Raw genomic sequence first — 25,342 nt, forward strand, 5'->3', positions numbered from 1 at the left:
GGCTCTGGACTGGGAGCAAGCCTGAGGCCTCACAGCACGGGGGCATGAGGCCAGACAAGTCCGCACAGGACGACCTGGTGGAGCAGGCCACCTGGGAGAACAGCTGGCCAGAAGGGAATGAGGAAGGGGCCTCAGCTGTGGGCACCAGGTGCCAGACCCAGGCAGAGGGGGAGGCTGGCGGCCAGCAGCCCCTACACCAGGCTCCCCAGTCCACGGCCCCCAGGCACCCCCTGGCCTGCCCATCCCACCAAGTGTCTCCTGAACACGAGCACGGCCCACCAGTCCTAGAATCACGATACAGCAGAAAGGATGGTGCCCGTCCGCCTGCCGAGAGTGAGCCCAGCCCCTCCTGCCCTCAGACTGTGACCCAGGAGTCTCGTGGCCACACACCTGCTGCAGTGGCTGGCCACTCTCCAAGTGCAGGAGACGGGACCCTAGCGCTCGGTGCAGAGCAGTCACACAGCCACACACACCAGTCAACAATGGAGAGCCAAACCGTGTCTGAACCCCAGAAGGGCCCAGCCACTGGGCCGACCAAGGGCGGGCTGGGGCTGGCACGCTGCTTCGGCAGAGTTTAAAAAGAGACCCGCTTTAAGCAGTCATGAGCAGAGTTAAAAACAGAAACAAAGCCCCATAAGCCATTTTCTCATTTTAAGGCACAGAGGATGCTTAAAAGGAAGGTGGCCAAGGGCAGCCTGGGGCGAGTCCCTGCTGGGGCTCGGGTCCCACCGTCAGAGGGCAGGGGTGCAGGCCCGCTCAAGGCCCGTCCAGTCCCACCAAGGGAACGCGGCGAGCACACTGGTTCTGCCAAGGATGCAGACGCTTGCCAGGATGCATGCGGCTTCTCCTCTGGCACTAGAACTCCAAGACAAAGAATAGGAAAAAGGGAGTTTACTTATTAAAGACGTCATCTCTAAGTTCCTCTATGGAAGTCAGTTTAGTACATGTGACGTTAACACTGTGGGTGAAACATGCTTCCTACTGTATAACAAGCGGACCCTAAAGCAGCGCCTATAGTCAATTCAAGTAGCATTTCAAGAGCCCAGGGGACCCTCTGGAGGGGGGCGGCCCTTCCTGGAGCAGCGATCACTTATTTGTAAACACTGTCAGGGGCTGAGCACCCTGGCCTTGCACGCTGCTGTCGCAGCTGTTCAGCAGTTAGATCAAAGCATGAGAACAGCCCAGCCCTGGCCACTCCCTTCCTGCCCAGCCCAGCAGAACCAGGGGTCTTCCAGCTCTTCCTGGCTTGGTGGGGAAGCAGAAGCGATCTGGCTGGAAGCCGCCCCGGGCGGGCACAGCGAGCAGCAGTGCTGCCTATGTGCGGTTCAGAGTCTGGAAGATCCGGGAGATCTGCAGCACGACTGGCCCCGTCTCAGGGTCGTTCATCCACTGGGTGCTGTTCAGGGGGTTCTCCAGCATGTCTTCAAACGCTGCGGGGAAAGCAGAGCCCACGGCTGAGTGACTGCTCCCTCTGAAGACAGAAGACAGCCCCGCAGGGCAGCCTCCCTCCCCACGGCGCCCTGATGCAGGGGCAGGCTGAGATGCAGCCCATGCAGAAATCCCTTTTAAGACCACCCCACAATGATCCGCGTATCAACAGTAGGCCTGAAATAAGATGTGTCTCCAGGTCCCGCAGGGGGGGTGACACATCTGTGTGGTCACCGGCACCCGATCCTGGAACGCAGTCCAGCAGCAGCCATCAGGAATCTTAACAGTCGCAGCCTGTGACTCAGGAACCCTGCTTCCAGTCCCGCCCAAGAAAACTGTCAGATCCAAGAAAGACCTACAGACACTGCTACAAATCTAACTTAAAAAATCAAAATGTCAACTTAAGGAAATGGCTTCAAAAGAACTAGCACATTCACAATGTAACTGCAGTTCTTTAAAATGAAAACTTTGATTTTCCAAACAGGTTTACAAAATATTTCCCCCCAAACAGAGATGCCTTCTAGCAAAAAGCTCTATAATCCAAACACACACTGGCTACTGAGAAGGGGCAGACACCCTCGTCTGGGATGCACGTCTTACGCCAGACCTCATCACGCCGGCAACCACGAAGCCACTCTGGCTGAAGTGGCCCCGGCTCATGCCTGCTCCTGCTAGGCAGGTTGCGTGGGGGCGGGGGTCCACCGGCTCACACAGGTCTGACTTCATGGTGTCCATGACCTGACAGCCCTCCACCCTTAAAACCACTCCCTGGGGTCCCCCTGACTAAGATCCTCTGAAACAGTTAAAAACATCAGGAGAAAGACAATCTGGCACAGAGGATGGGGAATCCTGAGCCTGGCAGCAGCAGAGATTCCATGAGGCAGGAAAGGGCTGTGCCCACAGTGCTAGCAGCCCACAGCCCAATCCCTCCCAGCCTAGGGCACAACAGATGCCAGAGGAGGAAAAGGCTGCCTGCCCGAAAAGCCAAGAAAAGGAATCAAGTATGAAAACCACACAAGACAAAGGGCAGATAAACGTGACAAAGGGCAGGTGTCCTTCACTGGAGGGAGTCATTAGGAAGGCTCAACAATCAGTATCACACTCGGCTGTGGGCAGGGCAAGCCAGCAGCCACAGGGCAGTCCTCTGCTGTGCCCACGAGGGCTTCGGGCCTCTATCCATGGGGTGGGCGGGAGCACAGAGCTCTGTCACCCAGTACACGGGACAGTGAGCTGCCAGATACTATCAAGAACTTGAAGTGTTCCATAGTCTCTGACCTCCAGCTATTTCTCCTCAGAAAATGTGAGCTGCACCCCAGTAGGTACAAAAAAAGGTTTACTGCAGCCACAGTCCAAAAGCAACAAAATGATAAAACGATTTAAATGAACAGAAACAAGGGAATGGTATTTGTTAAATGATTTGAGGCCTACTTACAGACTAAAATAAATGCACCCACTAAACACTCTTGTTTTTAAAACAGTGAGGATGAGAAGGCACCCACTGAGACACGGAAGCAGTGTGACAGGAGTGGCACTGCCACGGGCCCACAGAAGCATCGGGGCAGCAGCCTCTCCCTGCCTCTCTGTTCTTCACGTTCCCAAGTTCTCTACGACGGACAGTTCACTTCACCTAAGACGATAAAGGCTGTTAAAAACATCCTATCAGAAACGTTCCCCAGAAGCCTCAGAGACGTGACTGCAGAAGTGCCCAGCAGGGCTGCCACCGTCAGCAGGGCCAGGCCATTCCCGGGTGCCTCAGCCCCTCAGGCCTGCGGGCCGGGCCCCACCGAGCTCCACTGCCTCAGGGCCTGCAGTGCACGCTGGTGTAGTCACTCTGTGGTTTGTTCAGAAATGCAAGAAAAGCTCTACATTAGCAGATGTAAAACCACGAGATAATCTCAGCACACAGGGAAAAAGCAATGACTGACCACCCACTCATGAATAAAAACTCTCAGCATCTAAACTGGAGAAAAAAAGGAACTTCTTAAATCTGACCAAATAGATGCTCAAAAATTTTTGAAGTCTACAGCAAATTGCAACCTCAATGGTAAAGTATTAACAGAACGCCTATCAGGAGAGGCCTGGAGAGACCAAGGCAGCACCCGCCAAGCCCCTACAGTCTACATGGGGCAGGAGATGGGCTGTGCGTCCCACGTGTGCAGGTCTGCTGCACACACAGCACAGCGACGTAAACTCACAACCACACACATTACTCAACTCTTTGAGATTTTGGGTACAAAGAACACGCTACCTCGTGCCACACACACATTTCCAGGTAGAATACAGTCTCAAACAAGAGAGATGAAACTTTAGAACTTCTGGAAAAAAATAAAGGTGGATGTCTTCCTGACCTGGGATTGGAGGGTTTCCTTTGGAAGACATGTCACAAGTGAAACGCAGACACACCGACTATGGTAATCCAGGGATCTGTCCACCCAGGCGAGTAACGAAGCTGACAACATTTGCGGGATACAACTGGCCACCCTGCAGAGGATCAGCGTCCGGCACGCGCAAGGAGCAGGCTGAGTGGATGAGAGCGGCCGAAACAACCCAGCAGAGCAGGAGGCCAAAAGACAAGCGGAAGGCCTCACAGAGCCCAGGCTCTGAGCGGACAAAGCTTCTGGAAAGAGCCTGGCCGTAGTATCATGGAGATGGCAAAGTGCAGAGATCCCTGTGCCTCCTGGTGGGCAAATGCCCTCAACCGATGTCCAAGCTGCTGCCCCTGGGGAGCAACAGGGGCCTTGAGCCCCGCTGCAAGACTGGAGCGCCCCCTCTGGAAACAGGCTCGGCCCGCACGCCCGGGCCCTGCGAGCCCAGCTACGCACCGTCTAGAGAAGCCCTCCCCTATGTGCTCCAGGGAAAGGGCACTGAGGACGTTCAGGGCCACCTGTGTGCCAGGGAACAACGCAAGCACAGCAGACCGTGGGGCAGAGCAAGCTGGCACGCTCACCCAGGGAGGTCCTTCATGGTGCTCAGAGGCCTGCCTGGAGCAGGCTGTCACCGCCACGCTCCCAGAGGAAGCAAGGGGGCAGCACGCACTCTGCAGGGAGGCGGGACGCGTGCAGCAGGCTGGGGGGCGCCCAGAGGCCCCAGAGGCCAGGAGGGGGCTAGGCTTAAGATTTTTTAAAGCTGAATGGTAAGTACAGGGTTACTAGTTTTTACTATTGTCCTTTAAATTACAAAAACTATATACGCTTGGTATGTATTTTATCCTTCAAGTCCAAGCAATGCACGGTCCCTTGCGGGCAGAACAAAAGGCAACCACCATGTCTTGCATGGCCCTACCCTGCCGGGGGGCTGTCCACACTCGCCTGAACCCAGATAACTGGTTTTCACGGCTCACACACAGTCACCTGCATAGGAGGCTGTCACACACGAACACAGCCTGCCTCCCGGGCCCTGGGGTGACTCCGGCAGGAGCCCCACTGGGGACACTGAAGTGCATGCAGGGTGCTGGTCAGTGACATCTGCGTGCTGTGGGGGGCCCCACCCCGAGGACGCATAAGGAAGGCACACGTACCTAGTAACGTTTTAGGGTTGGTCAGGCCCAGCTGCACGACTGGGTTATCCAGGATGGCTTGAAAGAGAGGGCTATTGGGGTCGATGCCCTTGTCCAGCTCCTCAGGAGAGGGCTTCCGGTCTCCCAGCAGCCACTCACACTGCAGATGCGAGAGCAACACGGGGCATTAGCTCCGTCTGGACCCACCATCCACATCCAGCACTCAGGCCACACGTCCAGGTCAGCCCCCAGGCACTCTCTGCAAGCGTCCTTAACAGAAACACAAACTTGGCCCAGACCCAGACGCTACGCTCGCCAGGACAGCCCAGCGAGACAGGGAGGCGCCAACCCAGCTTCCCCAGCAGATTCGGGCCCTGCAGTTCCATTTGACAGCTGTGGCTCCTCCAGCTGCTGACAGGGGTGCCAGCATAACCCACTCAGTGTTGGCAGAAGAATTAAGAAATGCACAGAACACCAGGTTTTGTTCCTAGGAAGTAACCCTGGGCATGACGAGTTCCCGTCGTGGCTGACCGGTGAGCCTGGGACGGCCTATGGTTCACAGCCTGGTGCATGTCACTCGTGGGAGCTACTGGCCGTCCCCAGGGGGACGACTCCGTGGGCCCAGCACCAAGCCCCTCCCACGGCAGCTCCCTCTCAGCAGCTGGCATGTGTTCACAGAATGGGCATTGGTCTCAGAATTAGTTTAACAAAACAAATACACAGCACACACTTGCCCACAGAGTATGTACTTTTTCAGAGTGGCAAAAACCCAGAATTTTCTCAGCATTCACAAGGTTTTAAATTGAATGTCTATCCTATTGCTTTACTTCAAAAGCAAAATCCCGGCTGCACATAGTGAGCCCTGCTCACAGACATGCAGTGCTGAGCCCACCGCCGGGGTGAGCGGAACAGACGGGCGCTCGCGGGAGCGGCCCGGTACTCACGGCGGCGCTCTGCTGGTTGTTGTTCACTCTGAGGGCATCCATCACCTCCTTCTCCTCGAATCCCATCTCCATCAGGGAAATGACGGCCTAAGGGAGAGCCCCACAGACCACTTAAGGCCGTGCTCCCAGGAACGGGAGGAACCTCCGGAGCAGCCATCCTGGCAGACAGTGTTCTAACGCAATGCCACAGGATTCTCTATTTCAAAACCCTGTTTCCTTACAGCCTTCCTGAAACACTCCTTGGTTTTCTGAACATGGGGACTAAAGCCAGGGAGGTGCAGGGCCTGCTCTGTCTCCGTGATCCTGGAGAAAACCATCTTCACTGCCACACGCGAGCTTCCTCCAGGGGACCCTGCTGTCCGGAACGAGCGGAATCAGGGGAAGATCGGTAAGCAAATCTAATCTACGTGGAGACAGATATCGCAGTGATTTGGGGAAAGGGGGATTTCCCTCACATTTTATCTTTACATAAATGAAACTAAAGTTAATTTCAAACTTCTTATATTTAACACAGTTTAAGGTATGAACATAAACTCATGCTGACCCCTGAAGGGAGCAATGACCCCACCAATGCCGTGGACAACGGAGATACACACGCTCTGGACAGACGCAGAACGAGGGACAGCCTCTACTTCCTTCCTGGCCCACACCCTACGGCCTCTGAAGGGCTCGCTGGCCAACACAGCGCAACACCGCACCTTTGTGGGGTGTCTTCCCTCCACAGTCCGTGTGGGCTGTTAGGTGCTTCAAAGAAAGCCCGACTGAGGAAGAAGCCAGCTGGGGAGGCGATCAGGGAAGGTGCTTAACTAGAGCCGACCTGTCCAGCGAGCTTGCAGGTCAGCACTTGGCCTAGGATCTCTCGCGTTTGCTTTCCCGAACCACTTCTCAGCTCTGGGCCGCACCGTGAATGGGGAAAGGACCCTCCATGCAGGGTCTGACCTCCAGGTCACTAAAAATCACTTTGACCCTCCTGCTAAATTCAAGGACAGGATGACCCTCGTCCAGATGTCAATAAAAACTATCCTCTCCCCTCACTTGTCCTGGCCTCGGGAAATGGTGCCCCCGTACTCTTGGCATTCAAGGAAAGGCCTTGTTCCAGGTCCATGTCGTGTGTGCGGAGCCAGATCCCAACCTGGGCCACAAATGTGGGCCTTGTTCTCTCAGCCTCCCTAGGAGGCCAAGCCTGGATCTAGTCCTAGAGCCCTGGGGAGGGCCCCCACTCTGGGTGGGTCCGTGGTGCTCGATGGCTGGTCTTGGCTTCCCTTTACAGTGGTCCCGCACAGCGTTGCCAGGGTCCTACTGCTCAGCCCAACCCTTTTTATATTGGTGTCATTCCTAACAATCTTAGCACGTTCATTTTCCCAAGATGTGCATCTACTGCCATCTCTTCCCCTTACCTCTTCGTGGCAGAAAATGTTCCCCAGATGTTTTCCTTTATCTCATTTGCTATAAAAGGTTGTCCAGGCTTGAGGGGCCAGGGCATCAGACCCTAAAGCTGTGGGTCCATGCGCTCTGCATGGCCCAGGAGCCCTGCCCATACGACTGACATGAAAACCGGCCCCGGCTGGAGGGCCTGTTCACCCCCACTGAATCAAGGACGGAATCATCTGAGCGGGCATCCCACAACCTGGCTGCACGGGAGTCCCGTGGGAACACCAGCCCCACAACCTGGCTGCACGGGAGTCCCGTGGGAACACCAGCCCCACAACCTGGCTGCACGGGAGTCCCGTGGGAACACTAGCCCCACAGCCTGGCTGCACGGGAGTCCCGTGGGAACACCAGCCCCACAGCCTGGCTGCACGGGAGTCCCGTGGGAACACCAGCCCCACAGCCTGGCTGCACGGGAGTCCCGTGGGAACACCAGCCCCACAGCCTGGCTGCACGGGAGTCCCGTGGGAACACCAGCCCCACAGCCTGGCTGCACGGCGCCACAAGCAGAAGCAGCAGAGCACATGGGATCAGAGCCGCACCCCAAGCTCGCTGACCTACAACGGGAAGGAAAGGCAGCAGGTGGGGGCCACGGGAAGCCACCCAGAGTGCGGCCCTAGCACAGCGGGGAGGGAGGCCGGCGGCGCCCAGAGCGTCCATGAGGAGGGACGGCAGAGGGATGCCACATGCCCACTAACGGCTGGCCAAGTGCAGCAGGGACATCCTGGACCTCAGGTTCATGACCCCCACAGGCTGGTCAGGGAGACGGCCTGGCCGGCCGCCCAGGTGCACAAGGCAATCCCGCTTCAACCTCCTGGCCGTGCCGCAGGCCCCGGGATCCAAGGGAAGATGATGGAGCCCTGAACAGGAGTTCTATCCACCCCGGCCATCTTGACACCCCTCAGCCACCTGGGTGTCTGGCAGTTCACAGGGCCTCACACAGTGCAGCCTCCGGGGGACACGGCAACGCTACCTGGCTGAATCCGAGTCCAGCAACACGTACCCGAGCATCAGCCCGAAATTCCCTTTTCCTCCGGATTTTCTTGAAGATTTCCGTGAGCTCGTCTCTGACCTCCTCGTCTCCCTCGTCAGTCCCGGCCGCAGCCTCGGGGGCGGCCTCGGGGGCAGCCTCGGCCCCTGCAACCCCCGGCGAGGCTTGGCCTGGAAGAGGCGTGTCTGTGGCTGGGTCATCCGCGCGCTCGATCAGCCACTCCATGGCCTGTGGCACTGACATGCTGGAAGGGAGCAAGGGGCTCGTCTGCACCCAGCCGGTCAGAGGCCCAGGAAGGTGCCGGCTGGCCAGAGAGGCCCAGGAAGGCACCTGACAGGTCAGAGAAGCCCTCTGCTCCTCTTATACCTCCAAGGAGCCCCCCGAATTGTAACGATTTCTCCAGCATGAGACTCTTAATCCAGGTGCATCTGAAGCTCTGGCTCTGGCCCTGGACTCACACTCCCCCAAGACCCTGGTCAGAACCCAGAAACCTGCTTACTAAGCCAAGGGATGCTAACACGTGAGGCACCCATACGAGTTTAGGTCCAAAGCCAAAAGAACTGCCCACTGCCTATCCCTTGGCCTACAGGTTAGTCACTTGAGACCTGGATGGAGACACAGGGCAGCACCTGAAAGCGCCACCCCACAGAAGGGCACTACAGATACCACCACACATACGCGGGGAGGCAGGGCCCTGCCAGGGAGCAGTGGGCATTTACAGGACAACCACTATATGCCACAACCTAATAAGAGTGAGTTGATTTCAAACTGTCTTGATATACTTTGAGAAACCAAATCAAGTTATTTCCAGGACACACATTCTGGGTACCTCTTTAAAAATCACTAGAAATGATTCAGTCAAAGAGTATGGGATGGAAGGGTGTCCCCACAGGGCAGCCCCGGGCCCCACGTACTGGTTCAGCCGGAGGGCCTTCGCAGCTCTGCTCTCGGGAAAGCCCATCTCTGTGAGTTGCCGCAGGGCCACTTCATCCATGTGCTCATCCTCGTCTTCATCCAGCATGGCTACAGGCATGAACAGAGTGGCCTGTGAGGGGCCACAGCAGGCCTGGCCTGCACAAGGGGTGCCTCCCACATGCCCCAGAGCCCAGGCACCAAGCTGTCGCAGCACTTCCCATAAGCGTCAAGAACCTGCACTACAGCCATCCACGGTCACCCGTGTGAGCACAGGTGACGATACAGCAGCTCACAAAGCCCTCAGCAACTGAAAGCAGCGATATGCAGCTTCCTGCGCTTCCCAGGCCCAGTGCTGAGGCCGCGGGTGGCAGTGGACAGGGCCTGTGGGTGGGGCTGGTGCCCTGTGAGGCCAGGAAAACAGGGGGTCTGGATGGTCACCGACTGACCTGGGGCTTGCTCATACCATTTGCCTTCTTGAATAATTCGACCGCATCAGGGTTCAGCGCTAACAGCTTTTGTGCTACCTCGATGAGAGACACCAAGATTTTCCGGAGCTCTGTCTGGAACTGCAGGGAAAGAAAGAAATGATCTCATTTCTCCAAATGCCCAAGAGATCTGCTGGAATTTTTAACCAGAGCTGACCCTTGAATGACATGGGGGTTAGGGACACCAACCCCCTAAGAAGCTGAAAATCCACAGATAACTTCTGACTCCCCAAAAACTTAACTACTAATGGCCTTAACAATAACATAAATAGCCGATCAACACAGATTTGTATGCTGAGTTTTTATATATTGTATTCTTAAAAAGAAGCTATAAAAAGAAAACATATTTTCATACTGTCACAAATCTCCAAATAATTTTCCAGTGTATATTGAAAGATACCCACGTATGAGTGGGATCCACGCAGTTCAAACCTGTGTTGTTCGGGAGTCAACTGTACCCCGCCCTTCACAACTCCGTATTTGTGAGTCAGAAGCTCGCTGCACTCATTCTAGAACATCACGACCGACCAAGGGAGAGGGTGAGAAGAGACAGTCTCAGAGGCTGTTCTGACAGGGGAGGAGGAGAGGGCCTTGCAGGCACACACGGGCCACGCACACCACGTCCGAGACACAGACAGGACGATATCGGGAGCCCCGCTCGGCCTGTCACCCTCGAGGAAAGCATCCACCCTCTAAGTGAGCTGAAGGGCCCTCTGGCTCCACTGAGGCCACAGACTGAGTTCAGGGACCCCTAGTTTCTGGCTGGAGGAGGGGCAGGCACAGGGAGCACCTGCTGCGGCCGATTTGCCCATGGCAAGAAAGGAGGTACTACGGGGATGCGATCAGAGGCCCTGCGACTGGCCCCGGCAGCACGGATGGGGCTGGGCTTCAGCTGCCCCACTCCCCACAAGCCTCAGACATCATGAGATGCCACTCAGGGCACACACAGGCCAGGGAGACCCATAACCGAGTTGACAGCCTGGCCAATACGGAACTCTCTGGAAGAGACCCCAGGAGGTCCGTTGCCAACGTGAACCAAGGCCTGTGGTGGTGCCCCCATAGCTGGGCCTCAATCCAGTGGGTGTAGGCAGCCACGTGCTCCCAGCCCTAGAGGCATGGCACACCCCAAATTCTGGGGAGCGCACACAACACTGGGAGCACCCCGCTCTTTAAAGCAAAACTTTCCAATCCAAGTAACTGTGAGTCCAGATTTCTATCTACATGTTTCTGCCAAATTCAGGGCAAAACTCTACCATTTTCCCCATGGTATCCACCCTTTCATCTCTGCCTTCAAATGTCATTTAAACTTTTTAGTTTGCAATAATCTTAGATTTACAGAAAAGCTGCCGACAGCACACGGCACTCCCAGCTCCCCTTCCTGCAGCCTCCATGTGGCATGATGGGCACTCACGTCTCTCGTGTTGGTCTGGACCACAGCCCGGTCCATGTCGTAGGAGGGCAGGTTAGCAGTTGCGCGGAATATGGCGTCTCTATCAGGCGCTTTCTGGTCTTGTTTATTCTGCACAGAAGAATAATTAGGTCAGAAATGAGCACAAGAGCAATAAAAGGCGAGGTCACGTACGCTGAGCAAACAGCCCCATCAGGCAAAGAAGTGGTTTCCTCTAGGAGCCAGAGCTGCGTTCCTTAGACAAGTTAAAAGGATCTGGAGGTTCTGTGCCCTTGGGGACAGAAGCTGTGATGTTCACAATGCAGGCCCTGCCTGTCACAGCTGGAGTGTGGCAGTGCCATGCAGGGGAGGAGACAGACACTGCCTTGGGGCCACGGGGCGGCCAGCACATGGGAGCTCCGGCTGGGCTGGGGCGCTGGCTTCAGAGGAACCGCACACATCTACAGGCAAGCCACTGCACCCACACTCACCTGCTCCTCTGGAAGCCCCCAATGCGACCGTAAAGGAATAAAGGTGGTAGAAACTCACAGGGAAAGCGAATGGGCCAGGAAGCAAAACTGGGAGAGGTGGCAGCAAATTCTCAGAAGACAGAAGGGAGGGCTGGCCAACTGGCAGATGTGGGACCAAGAGGGCACAGAGCAGAAGCCCAGCCAGGCTACCTCAGGAGCCCGAGGGGAGTGTACAGGGCAGGGGTGAGCTGCAGGAGCCGAGCATGCTGCTCCTCTGCCACCTGCTCAGCCAGCAGCCACCCCGAGAAAGCAAATACGAGCCTGGGGCCAGGGAGCCTGAGCTCCTCGGCTTCGAGGGCGCTGGGCAGGAGGGACACAGCTGCAGGGCGTGAGGGGTATGATGGCTGGGTCTCCACCTCACCAGGAGAACGACCCATGGGCACGGCGAGTGGCCAGGGGGCTTCTAGGGCCGCCAATGGCGATGGGAGCACCAGGGACATGAGGAGCACGTCCCGCGCGAACGACAGACCAAACACAAGCGGGCAGACGGAGAAGAATGTCAGAGAGAGAGTGCAGAGAGCCAGAGAGCCCGGGGCAGCCCCGGCAGGATGGCAGCCCCACAGCTGCTGTCATGGGGGGCCAGGACAAGGTCTGGCCAGGGTGCGGGTAGGCAGCACAGCCCGAGGACGAGGCTACGGATGGCTGGAAAGCCACATCAGGGCAGCCCCTCAGGAGGCAGGCCCGACGCCCAACTAACAGGAGTCCCAGGTGGAGAAAGGAAGAGCCAGGGGAGGGAACGCTCTGAACACGGTCCAAAAAACTTTCACAATGAAACCGCATGAACCTCCACACTCACCATGCCAGGCACAGTGAGGGTGAAAGGCCTACGCCAGAGCGACGTGTGACATTCTGGAGCTCCGAGGAGCACAGAGGGGACCCTGAGCGATCCCAGCTGCAGCGGGCAAGAGGCGGCAGCTGGCACCCGCAGGCAGGAGCCCACAGCCCCGTGCCAACAGGCACCAGTGCTTTTGGCGGGCACTGCACAGCTGGCACAACAGCCACTGAACACTGGACACACAGCCCCGAGCGTGCCTCCCCTTCCCAGCTGGCACAGGAAGCCGCGCTCCTCCAACCAGGCAACAGGCCAGAAGCAGGACCCTCGGCTCTGCAGTGAGGAGGATTCCACGGTGGCCCCCAGATCCTGCTCCCGGCAGTCATGCGCACACCACCCCCGCGCCTGTGAGTGGGAGGGACTTCAGTCCAGGGTTAGGTCACGTCCTACGGCACGGATGACTTTCAGAAAAGGTACTCCTGGTGGGCCTGACCTACTCAGGAGAGTCCTTAAAAGGGGTGGGGCTCTTTCTGGGGAGAGGGATTCAACTCATGAAAAATTCTGCTGCTGGCTCCAAAGACACAGGGAACCATGCGCACGGAGCGGAGGTGGCCTCCGGCTGACAGCCAGAAGCAAACAGGCCCGAGTGCTCCCCGATGGGAGCTGGCTCTCCGGCCACCCGAAGGCATCTCCGAGGGGACCCCGGGCCTACCGACACCTCACCTCCAAGTGCTGGGAGCCCTAGGGCAGGGTCCAGGTGGCTGACCTACAGACCTGTGATAAGAGCTCCGTTGGAGCCCCTGAGTCTGAGGTGATGCCCTAGGGGGCGACAGGAAGCGGACAGATTCGGAAGGTTCAGAAGGTCCTGAGGCAGGAGCGAGGGGGGGAAGCCCTGGAGGCAACCCGGGTGGGCAGCAGAGGCCAAAGGGGTGCAGTTGGCAAACGGCCTCACACACAGGCCCCCGCTTTCAGCAGGCTTACTGATTCCAGTGAATAAGTAGAAAATTAGTGACAACCTGCAGAAAACAAACGAAGCGAGGTGATCACTGACTCCAGCAACATTGTATTAAAAAAGGACAGATGAGCTCAGTACATCTGCTCACAGCAGGGAACACGGTGATACTGGCAGGAACTCTAATCTTCACCCAACATGACAATCTAATACAGGCTGATCATCAGAAGCTAACAGAGTCTGACACTGATAAGCTAAGAAATGACCACGTGGGTGGGCCATTGCGAAACCAGGAAGGGGGCAGGTAGAGGGCAGTTACAGGGCTACAGGGCCACCTGCGGGCAACTCAGCAGGCCGGAGGCTCATCCCCGTCAAACAGTCTGTAGTGTTCCCTGGCTTTTTAAATACGGTGTTACTTCCTCTTAAAATTTCACCCTAAGACATGCATTAACACCTTACAACCCTTCATTGGCAAGTACGTGCACAGGACACGCGAGCCGCCAAGAGGGGCCCCTGCGTCCTGCCTGTCACACAAAGCCACAAGGGCCTTCTGTCTATACTGGTTATCTATGCTCCAATGACTGAACTGGAACCGGTAAGTGTGGCCCGCCCCAGTTCTCGGAAGCGGACCTGGTACAGGCCAGGCAGACCTGCCCGCTGGAGATGGGGCATGTGTGCGAGGCCGAGTGTGGCCTCAGATAAGGAGGGCCACTGGAGCCCCAGAGCACCCCTCCTCCGCTTGTCCCAGAGGAGACTCTAAATAGCTCGCTCTGCTATTCGGCCCACGGCCCAGGCCCAGAGCGCTCGGCCTGCTTCCTCTGGGGTGAACATGCTCCCTGGCATTTCAAAGCATTAATCAGAAACTTGATCCCCTTGACATGAGTAAAGAAAAAATTGTGAAGTCAATGTAGCTGCCCCTTTAAAATAGCACACCTCTGCACCTGGGGGCAGGCATGCGAGCCGGGCAAGGCAGAGAAAGTCCTTCTTCAGAACAAACCTTCCCTGGGAATGGAGCTTTCTGAAGAGTGAGCTTTTGGGGCAGCCACTAAGCAAACGGTGAGCCGGCCTGCTTTTCCCAAGGTACCTGCATTACGTGGAAGGCACAGGTAAGCAAACACGAAAGCCAGAGGACAGCCACTCCTGTCCTGCAAGAACCAGGCAAGACAGGTGCCCCTAGCTGTCTAGGAACGTCCTGGGAGCCAGCGCTGGACAGGCCGGAGGAAGCACACATCACAAGTTTGGTGGCCCACTTCAACGGTCTGGCAGCTCTTGCCTCTCTGCTGCCCAGGGGCAGAGCCCAACAGGTTTCCCTGGGCGCTGGGCACCTGAGCAGCACTGGTAAAGGTGTGGGCAGCAGGCTTGGCATGGCAGAGACCCCTCGGAGCTGGTACTGTAACTGTGCGAGCGCATTGGTACTCAAAAACCAGCTTCTTGAGCCCAGTGAGACCCTCACTGTGGGTCACCAGAGGCCCCAGAGACACACACGGCACAGCCCAGGCAGCTGCGCAAATCACCAGTGGGCAGTGTGCCATGTCCGCGTTTCGCGGTTCTCAGTTCTGAGAGTCTGAGCTCGGAGACCACAGACTCACGTTCCTGGGTGTGGCCAGGCCACAGTGACCACGTGGGCCAGCGCCACCGAGTATTAATCGTGGAACACTTCCTACCAGACTAGAGATCTCCAATTCCACACCAACACTGACCTTTTCTTCCTCTGAGACATCGGCCATCTTGGGAGGAGAAGCTGGAGCACGCTTTTTTATCAACAGTAAGACATCTAGAAAAAAAATATGTCTATCATCTGGTTATCATTTTATATCCCTAAAATGGCATAAAGAGTGCTGGGTGGCCCAAGGACAGACCAGCAGAGACCCTCTGGGCGCCTCCTAACCTGAGGGTGCACATGAGCCCACCCTCCCCTCGAAGCTCACAGCTGCAGGCCCCTGTTCCCGTGTGCATCCTGAGCCCAGTGAGACCCTCGCTGTGGGTCACCAGAAGCTCTGGGGACACACACGGCACAGCCCAGACAGCTGCGCAAAGCCCGGGTGGACAGTGCGCCATGTCCGCGTTTCGAGGTTCTCAGTTCTGGGAGTCTGAGCTCGGGGACCACAGACTCATGTGCCTGGGTGTGGACAGGCCACAGTGACCACGTGGGCCAGCGCCAGCCAGTTCTGAGCTTGAGCACCACACTCAATGGAGATCTGTGAATAACACTTACAGTATTTTCAAATGTACTATCTGAGTGAATCCCAGAATTAAAATCACCTTTTAAATAACACACAGAAAAACAAGTTTTCTCACCAAGTGCCTCCAGACACACAACCGTAAGCGATTAACCAAACAGGGGTGTGGTAAGACCGTCCTCCCAGGACACCCAAGCACCCACACAGCTGTGCTTCCCAGCCCCAAAGCATACCTGCAGCAGCCTGGGGACAGTGGTTTGGCTTTGAAACAGAATTAAAAATAAAGTTCACAGGTGGTGTCTCAGTGGATGCTGCCTGTCAACCTCAGTCTCTCCTGTTTGGTGCGACTATTCCATACGCACACTTTGCTTTAACGGAGGAAAAATAAAACCACTTTTGCTGGCCCAGTTTTCTTCCTCAGATCCAACTCGGAACTTGGACTCCAGCACCAAGGGTGCGTGTGCCCCTCAGCCCCAGCTCCGAGCAGCGCCCGCCACTCTGCCCGCGAGGCCCCCTCACCTTTGTCTTGGATGTTCTCTTCCAAGATTGTTTTGGTATCGCTCAGCACCCTCTCTGAAGCAGCATGAATTAATTTGTGATGGGTCACACTTTTGGGGTCTTCTAAGCTCCCATGAGCACACTGGGGGAAAAAATACATACATTTTAAGGTAGAAAAAGACATCATGACACTAATTTCCTATAGGGCCTGACACCCCAAACCACACCAAGAGTTTTCGGATTTTTCTCCCTAGCTGAGACACTAAAGCATGGGTGAAACCAAAGAATTCCCGTCCCCAGTGTAAACCACACAGACCACAAGAGCATCTGGTCCCCTGGGCCAGGGATCTGCCCGCTAGCCCACCGAATGCTCCTGAAATAGGTTCCCAGCTCAACATAAAATACCCTGCAGGCACTTGGGGGCAACCTGAATGCTTCCTTAGTCTGGGAAGATCTGGAGGGTCATTTAAAAATGAAAACAGCAGGCCCATTGTTTCCCAAAAATCTGAAGGTTTGTACACTTGTCTTCTTTCTTACAGACACATGGAAGGCACTGAGAGACAGCAAAGACACAACGCTGGTCCACAGAGAGCAAGAAACAGGGGCCTGGCCACCTAAACACCCACAAAACCCCAAGAGCACACCGGCCTCAGCTCAGCCCTTGGACACCATGTGACAGCCACGGAGACCCCAACGGAGGCCACAGATGCCCTGGTGGGATCCCTCTTGGGAGCTCAAAAGGGGGCCAACTGCCGCACAGTTGCATCTCATTGACCAGGACCCCAGATTCCCCAGAATGTGGTGGGGGGCAGGGGGACACCAAAACCCAGGCTGGAGGGAGGCCAGAGCCTCGGATGTGCACAGCCCAGTGGCCTTCCTTGGGCTGAGCAGCGCTGCCTCTCAAGTGGCTTGAGAGGCCCCACTGGACGCTTCCTCACCACCTCCCTCTGCTGCCAGGGAGGCTCAAAGACAGACCCAGCACACACTGCGTGCAAAAAAGGAAGAAATCTAAGTATGTACTTAACCTCATTCTAAGACTGACCGGAATGTCCAATATTCTAACTTTGAAAACAGGATACAAGGACCATGAAGGCTTCAGGGGCCATCATCCATTCACACAGAACTGGCAAGGCTGAGGGGGTGAAAGGAGAACCCTGCCAATAGGAAGACACACTTTCATACCCTTTATGACAAAGCACAGAACCCCCACCCCACTTCCCTTGAAATTAACACTGGCTCTGCTCCCAGAAATACTGGGCATGCTGCTTCTAATTCTAAAATTTGCAGGCTAGCTGCTCTGACAAGTTCAGAATACAGTCTCTGAAACACAATTTTCCAAGATCATTCTTACTTCTGTCCGAAAACACTGTACTCTGCAGGATACCAACAGCATGCTAGGAGCCAAACACGAGCTTGAGTCATCTGTACTACGCGTGAGTGCTTCACTCCGTTTCTCTGTTCTCAGCAGAAGCACTTCAAGCAAGCTAGGACGTGACAGCAAATGGCCCTGGCAAAGCCCATCACTGGGGCAGGGAGGCTCTGAAGCACTATCTCCCCAGAAAGGCAGAGATGTCATTTCTCTTAAACTTGATGTCATTTGTCATTTGAAGATACACCTTCACATCTATGATATGTTAATGGCCACACTAGCAGGTATCGTGCTTTTCACTGGCAATTTCACAACAGTTTACCACACACAGAACACACCACACGTATCACAGGTGTTAACGGTCTTAAAAGCATCAACCTCCTATTGCACAAGACGGTTTACTCTGCTCCCTTCTCTACTCCCAGGCCCGGGAGGCCAGAGACCACACGGTGATCCTAATGTATATATACCCAAATGAAAAGGCAACGACAATCGTTTTCTATAAGAGTCAAGATGATTAAAAAAAAAAACCTCATTAAAAAAGTGATCCACTCCAGGGAGTACCCGGGCAGGGGGAGGGATGACCCACATTGTCCCTTAGAGGTAGAGGGGACAGAGAAAGGAAAAACTAATGCCAGCTTCAGCATGCACCAGAGGAAAACTGCGAGAGAGGAACAGTCGCCCAGTGGTACACCCAGGCTCAGCGCCTCCAGCAATAGGACACTTGGGGACTGGTTTCCAGGGTGATGTTCAAGTACACAATTGAGAAATCCTCTTTGCTAACTCACATGTTGTGACGCCTAAGAGGCGGCACGCGCACTGCCTACACAGAATGAGATGGGCTCTGGGCTAGGAAGACTTTCTGATGGCTCAGCTCTCGAGACCGGTAATTTATGTCAGCTCTTTGGGTGCAAAACTCCTCTGCTGGTCAGATCCTCCACACCTGGGGAGGCTGCAGAGTGGAATAAAAGCTCAATGTGAAGCAGGATGATGCCAGAAAAAAAATCCCAAATGATACATCTCAATACCTACTGGAATAATAAGTATCAGAAACACAGTAATTAGCATCACATCAGAATTGGCTGCTTAATTAACCCCAAGTGCTCCTGAAATTCATTAGCAAGCATCTGTGGATCAGTCAAAATAGCTTCATTTCCTTTTCCCCTTCATAAAATAATATTATGATAATTATGTAAATTAGTGAAGTAAACTAAAGGCTGTACCAATTTACCCACTGACTCAGCAGGTGACATGCCACATGCATGTGCTTCTGGACTGACAATCTATTTCCACTGTTTATTCTGTTAATCCACATGCTTGCTCTGGGTACACTAGGAGTCTGGCCCTGGATGGGCACATGAATATAAATCCAGCCCTCAAGGAGCCCCATCCTGGGTAGGGGAGGTTCTTACCTCCTACGGGATTGACAGGCATTAGTCCCTGGCTCTCACAGGGCCCCCAGCCTTCTGACTTAGCGCTGGCCTGGTGGCTTTCAAGACGGCGGAACAGTGGGTCAGAAGTCAAAGAATTTGATCAAAACATACGTGCCCAGGTGGGTGAGCCCAGACTGCACTGTTATTCACACCTTGTGCATTGCAGAAGGGGACTCGCTCTGGCAAAGAGAATGCTCTCTGGCCAGCTTTGTACAGTACAGAACAACTCCACAGACCCCTGCTCACAAAAGTGACTCAAAAGTATCTCTGTGGGTAGTTACCATAACAAGAACTCCAAGTTCATCCCTAAAGAGAACATTCAACTTTATTTCAGCACAACACCTTGTCACACCTACAGATATGCAATTTATCCCAAGGAATCTGCACTAAAAGCTGCAACTTCCTTTAACCTAAAACTACATCATGTCAGGTACAAGTTTTCCTTAGGCAGTTAGACAGCTGTTGAGCAGTTTTGATAGAAAGCCATCCTGAACTAGTTCCAACGATTAGCAACCTAAGGAATTAGCTATACAAGGATTTTCCGTGAATAGACTTTAAAGAGCAGCTCTCTCAGCCAGAAGACCCTTCCCCTCGACCTCCCCGCTTCATTTACAGACCGCAGGAAAACAGCAGGACTATTTTAAGTGATTACAGCGACGCGGCGCAGAGGCCGGAGCCAGGCCCCACACACCAGCCAACACGAAACGGCTCCAGAAAGGGGAGGCAGCTCTACACTGGGGACCCTTTACTGCTCGCGCAGGAATCCCCAGCTCTTGGGAAGAGCTGCTGAAAAAGCAAGAACCTCACCCCAACAGCAAGCGAAAATGCTGGGAAACCATGAGGCCCTGCTCCCGGGGGCGACGTGGCCGCTCCGAGCCTCAGTTTCCCGCTCTGCTCCTACCTCCCGGGCTGTGGCAGAAGTACGAGGCGCTCAGCCTGGGGCCCGTCTCGAGGAGGGGCGCCCAGGAGGGGTCTGTGGGTCGGGAACGGGGTGGCCGAGGAAAGGGGCTGCAGACGCAGCCGCCGCCCGGCGACGGGTGGGAGGGAGGCCCGGCGCTGCGGCCCGGACTTACGTGCTTGAGGCAGCGCTCCTTGAGCTTCTCCACCGAGGTGTCCTCGGTCGCCTCCTCCAGCCACTCGGAGCCGTCGGACGCACAGATGTGCAGTCGCAGCACCTTGCCCGCGAAGATCTTCTCCTCCTGTACGAACATCGCGCCGCCGCAGCCGCCCGGCCTGCGCCCGCCGCCCGGGCCGTGAAGGTCACCGGGGAGGAGCCAGGCCGCCCGCGCGCTCCCTCGCCGCCCGCCGCCGCCACCGCCCCGCCCTGGCCCCCGTCGGCCAGCCGTCCGTCACTCACCACGGCCACAGCGGGCGCCCTGGTCCCGCCGCCGGGCCGCCGCGCCGGAAGTGCGCAACGGGGCGCGACAGGAGCATGCCGGGAGACGTGGTTCTCCGGTCAACACCTCGCCCGCCGCGCCGGAAGTGTGTCGCGTGGCCCGCGCGAAGCATGCCGGGAGACGTAGTTCTCTCAGGCTTCCTCGGCCCGCACCTGCCTGCGCTCTGCCAGCTGCGGGACCGCCGCGCTGCCGGCCGGCTGGAAACGGGCTCGAGGTGTCAGGCCCACACTGGACCTCCGAGTCAGCGAGAAAAAAGATGTAGCACACCTCCATATTGTGTTTATATTGCTTTCCTGTTGAAGTAATAGTTTGGATGTATCGGATTAAAATATATTGCAATCGATTTGACCTGTTTGTACCTTTTAAAGGGACTAGACAAAACTGCATGTGGCTGCTAGTGTTTCTTTGGTCTGCACTGCTCTACAGCAGTTTCTCAAAGTGTGAGCTAACACAGGGAGGACAGTGGCACTGGGGGAATAAGGTGAGCTGGATTTAGAATGTCTTTAATGGAGGGCAGTTGTAAATAAAAGCAAAATCAAGAGTGACATGAATGCCCCCGAGTTGGGTGACTGGGAGCCCAGTGGTGCCACCACCTGAAGAAGGAAGCAGCACAGAAGGAAGAGTGGGAAGGGTATTGAGCCCAGCTCTGCACATGGTGACTGGGATGTGCAGGGGGACATCCACGTGGATCGGGCTGGGAGGCTTGAATGCACAGAGCTGACATCTAGGAGACAGGCCTGGGCTGGAGGCAAAGACTGGGCAGCCGTTAGTGCGGTGGCCGTAGCTGGAACTACGGTGGTGCCCACCCTCCACCCACCCTTCACATAGAGGAGCCCATGAAGAAAACTGGTACCAGCAGGTTCAAAGACTGTAGCCCCATGAAGTCCAAAAGGGGGGATTTCAGGAAGCAGAAATGAAGGTCAGGAGGAGACCCAGAAGCCCTGCTTGTCGTCTCAGAGCATCTCAGGAAAAGGCAGGTACAGCCCAGCCTGTAGAATCACTCAACTGCCATCCAAGGGACTTCCTCGGCGATGCCCACGCTCTTTTTGGCATCATCGGCTCTGCTGTTCCAATGTCACCGTTTGGTGTGGGCCTGGGAGCCTCCTTGATGTCAATAAACTGTCTGAATCTAAAAGCGGCTCTTTGTGCCTTTAGCAGCCCAATCAGTCGAGCCTGGCCGTGGGGCCTTGCCTCATCCCGTGTGCCCAGCATTCTCCCTCCTCTGAGTCTCCCAGTAACTGAACGGTTCCTGGCCTCGATGCCTGTGCAAACCCAGCCCATTCCCTAGAAGTCAGGGCCTCTTCCAGGAAGACCACGCTGGCTGTGCCTCCTCTGGGTTACTTCTGGGCACACTGGGCATTGCCCATCCCGCTAAGGGCCGACCCCATGCCTGAGCAGAATCCTGCAGTCACTGCACCCAGGGAGATGCAGGACAGTGGGAGGCGCCCGGGAGGTCTGGGCCAGGGGCTCCCCTCCTGGGCTTTTTCCTGTCTGCCCACTGGGAGCGCTGCTGAGACGCTGTCCCAGGAATCCCTGGAGGGAGGCCATGTGTCCCCGAAAAACCTCGGCGGGTCCTTTCCTTTCTGAGCCTCTGTTTCTTCTTCCACGTGAGGATTAGGCCTCCGCGCACACACGGAGAGGGCTGGGAGGGAGGACCTGCCGCGCAGCTCTGGGAGTGGTCAGCCGCTCCTCCTCCCAGGGCCTCGCAGGCCACAGGCCGCGCCCTCCGAGGGTGGGCTGGAGACGGGCCTACTGGGGTCCCCGCTGCCTCCCCCGATCCCGCAGGCGCTGGGCCCTGAAGCACGTCATGCACCCCACTCGTCTGAGCCCCTGCTGCCCGGGAACGGGCCTGGCCACCCGCCCCGAGGTCCAGCGTATGTTCGTTTAGCACCAGCTGTGCGCTGGGTGCTGCTTTCGGTCCTGGGGCTGCGGCAGGAGTGAAGTGGGGAGACAGCCCACACCGCCACCCGCTCTGGGAGGTGCTCACAGGCGCTGTCGCTCTCACGAAGAAGAAAGGCCGGTCAGTGCAGCACGGCAGACGGCGCCCAGCCCCGCGTCAGGGAAGGGTAGGCGGAGCCCCGCCGCAGAGGCTGTTGTGTATGGGCAAGGCCCGCCCCGGGCCCGGCCTCTGCCCGGGCACTGGCTGTCCTCCAGAAGGGCCCAGCCTGCCCTGGGCGGTGGCAGCCGAGGGAAGGAGCGAGTTCCCTTCACGGTGTCCCAGCCCCGCTGGCTGGACTCAGCCCTTGGGCCCCGATCAGGCACTAGCTGGGCCAGGGGGCTGGGGCGGGTCTCCCAGCAAAAGGAGTTTAAGTCTGGCCCAAGGGGTGTCAGCCCAGGCACTCCCAGCCCCCAGGGCGCCCACCCTATGGTCCTCGAGCCCTGTGACAGCCGCCGCCTCGCAGTGCCTCCGGGAGGCCACTAGATGGCAGGGGCGAGCCGTGGTCCTGGAGGGCGGGCGGGAGCCCAGGAGGGGGTGAGCAGGCAGGGAACCCCACCCTCCCGCTCCCGGCCCTGCGGGGATCCTGGGAGGACCGCACTTTGAAGGTACGGCGGCTGCGCCCGCATCACCACCCCCAGGAAGGATAACGGAATCCGGCTCAAAGGACGACTAAGCCCTCCAGACAGCAAGAGCAGGGGAACGGAGGCACTGCAGCAGGAGGAACCGCCCTCTGTGGCTGCCCTGGGGGACCCTGTCTGAAAGGCCCGGCTCTGCACATCCCCCTGCCGTGGGAGCCCCGGTCCCAGAGACAGGAGGTGGCAGCCTCTGGGCACCTAGCCTGCATGTGGCAAAAGCCAGCACCCCGCCCCCTGCCCTGCTCTGGGGCTCCCAGTTCTCGGTACGCAGCCCCACCCTTGCCCTTGGCTGCACCACTACCTCCCAACCCTCATGAAGGGAGGCGTGTCCTGGGCAGCCACCGCAAAGCCCCCCGAACTAGCGCGCGTCAAACAGTGGGTGTCCAGTCTCCAAGCCAGAGGCACTGGTCTGAGAGCCGGTGTGGGCACGGCTGCTTCCCCTGCAGGCTGGGAGGGCAGTCTGCTCAGGCCTCCCCGGCTCCGGGTGTCGCCAGAAATCCTCCGTGGGCTTGGAGGCGTGCGGCTCCGGTCACTGCCCCGCTTTCACTTGGTCCTCTCCCCGGGTCCCAAATCTCCCTCCTCTGCGTCTGTGTCCCCTTCCTCACAGGGCACGGGTCCCTGGATGCGGGGCGCACTCCAGCCCAGGAAGAGCTCACCTGGCTGTCAGCAGATGATCCTTATCTGCTGTCATCCGCTAGACCCTATGCCAAGTGAGGTCACTCTGAGGGTCCAGTGGACGTGAGTCTGGGGGCCCTACTCAGCCCCCAGCGGAGCGTCAGACACTCGCTAGTGTGGGGCGGTGTCCCAAGGCCAGAGCCGCTGCCCCGCCGCCGCCGGCCCAGCCTGTCCGCTGGGCTCCCACGGAGGTCGGCTCTGAGCTCGGCGGCGTCCGGAGGGGGATGGGGAGCTGGCCCCACCCTGCCCTTGAGGAGCCTAGCCTTGGGAGCCTGGGAAACGCGAGTGGTCCCAAGGTTAATTAATTATTACATTTGAAATGCGCCCATTAAGGGGCCCACAAACAGGAAAGTATTAATCACCCATTTCCTCAGAGTGACAAGTGCATTTCCCTAAATTCCTCTGCTGCTGACTTAACTGAATGATAATCTCCCTGCGGCTGCATTTCCCGGGAAGTCACGGCTCATGAATATTCTGGCATCGCAATTTGCTTTTTAAAAGGACAGACTTATTAATTCATTTTTAAGTTTGCAGTCATGAATAGTAATTCTCAGGCCTTCACATAATGAAATGGCAGTGGCCTGGTCAGCCAGACAGGTCCCGGTCCTGTCGGGGGTGGAGTGAGGGGTGCCAGGCCTTCCTGCCCCTGGCTCCAGACACACAGTCGCCCGGGCAACGTCAAGGTCAGTGTGACACCTCCCCTCCCCATCCCTCCCCGCGGCACCTTCCAGTTTCTAAGCAGGTCCTCCCCCTGGTCCTTGCCTGTGCAGCCGCCACAACACAAGAGTCACCGCTGGTGAGGCAGGTGGGCGGTGGGACGCTGAGCCACGGAGTCAGACAGGAGGCTGTGTGATCTTGGGCAAGGTACTTGGCTTTGAGCCTCAGTTTCCTGGTGTGTGAAATGGGAGTCTCAAGCCGGGATTGACCCGGGCGTACCCAGTGCAGACCCAGTTCTTATGCCGGCTCTGCTGCCGCAGGCCTGGAGGGACACAACACGCCAGCCTGAAGTTCAGATCTTCTGTTCCCGAGCAGACAGAGGAACCGCACCGATCAGCGGCTTCCCCGGGAGCATCTTCCCGGGGTGATTTCTGTCACTTGATGCAATTACGACAGACTCCCAAGTGCCCAGTCAACAGCAGCGATTCGCTACCTACACATTAAGTAGAAATCAGAGGTCATAGCTGCTCCTTTCTATAGCGGCTCCTCTTCAAAGACTGGCAGTGAGGGGCGGGAAGGACCCTCCTCTGACCCTGGCCTCTCCCGACTGGTGGTGCCATCGCATCAACGGGGCCCGTCACCGTGACCACCCACAGACTGAACGACACCTCCAGTCCCGCTGCGCTCCCGGACCTCTCACCACCCTGGGCCATCTCTCTGCACCTGCCAAGCCAGCGCTTCCCACCCTGGACCCTAAGACTCAAGTCAGGCCCCTTTGCGGCAAAGCCCACCCTGGCAGCCCCCACCAGGCCTGAGTCTGGGGCCCTCTCACGACCTACGGGATCGGAGGTCTGGTCTCCGTATGTCCCTCCCTCCTTGACCCCAGGCCAACACAGGGCCCGTAGCCAAGCTTCGGTTTGCTTTGAACGCGTGCGTGTGCGTGTGTGGACAAACGCATTCGGGGGGCCCGGGACCTAGGTCATCCGGGGAAAAATGGCCCCTTACAAGTGCTCCTTGCAGGGAGCCCCTCACACTGGGTTCTCACGCCGCTTTCCAGCACAGTGACAGGTCCGGAAACGGGGTTCCGACCTGCGGGGCCCCGCAGCGCCCTCTGCCGGCAGCCGCCGCCCTCCGCGCAGGCCCGTGGCGGGACTGACCGAGTCCTCTGCGGGGCTGGCCACTCCCGCTAGGGGAGCTGGCCGGTCGGGATAGCGCTGGGCACACGCGGCAT

At 57.1% G+C, this 25,342-nt stretch overlaps 1 protein-coding gene and 1 long non-coding RNA gene across 2 annotated transcripts; one reads left to right on the forward strand and one right to left on the reverse strand.

Moving 5' to 3' along the window:
* Positions 1-637: 637 nt before the first annotated feature.
* Positions 638-20,450, reverse strand: UBAC1 (UBA domain containing 1). The gene is made up of 11 exons (XM_037007657.2): positions 20,166-20,450; positions 19,882-20,041; positions 16,028-16,148; positions 15,029-15,102; positions 11,099-11,206; positions 9,666-9,768; positions 9,202-9,310; positions 8,300-8,531; positions 5,869-5,955; positions 4,946-5,084; positions 638-1,430 (listed from the first exon to the last, which is right to left on the reverse strand). Exons 1-11 carry the CDS (start codon positions 20,315-20,317, stop codon positions 1,315-1,317), a joined length of 1,401 nt encoding a protein of 466 aa, XP_036863552.1. The 5' UTR covers positions 20,318-20,450; the 3' UTR covers positions 638-1,314.
* A 2,985-nt stretch (positions 20,451-23,435) lies between these two features.
* LOC140846049 (uncharacterized) lies at positions 23,436-24,564 on the forward strand. The gene is made up of 3 exons (XR_012124953.1): positions 23,436-24,137; positions 24,225-24,318; positions 24,432-24,564. It is a non-coding gene; the product is annotated as an uncharacterized lncRNA (long non-coding RNA).
* The last annotated feature ends 778 nt before the right edge of the window (positions 24,565-25,342 follow it).

The sequence above is a fragment of the Manis javanica genome, chromosome 2 (assembly GCF_040802235.1).
Source record: "Manis javanica isolate MJ-LG chromosome 2, MJ_LKY, whole genome shotgun sequence".
NCBI lineage: Eukaryota > Metazoa > Chordata > Mammalia > Pholidota > Manidae > Manis > Manis javanica.

What these genes read in the sequence shown, in the direction of transcription:
- UBAC1 (XM_037007657.2), bottom strand. Translation starts at nt 20,317, where the DNA reads ATGCTTCGCGCGGGCCACGCGACACACTTCCGGCGCGGCGGGCGAGGT. An exon ending in GGGCGCCCGCTGTGGCCGTG is followed by an intron (nt 20,042 to 20,165) that starts GTGAGTGACGGA and finishes CGGCGGGCGCAG; the next exon opens with GCCGGGCGGCTGCGGCGGCG. An exon ending in ATGTCTCAGAGGAAGAAAAG is followed by an intron (nt 11,207 to 15,028) that starts GTCAGTGTTGGT and finishes TCTTCTGTGCAG; the next exon opens with AATAAACAAGACCAGAAAGC.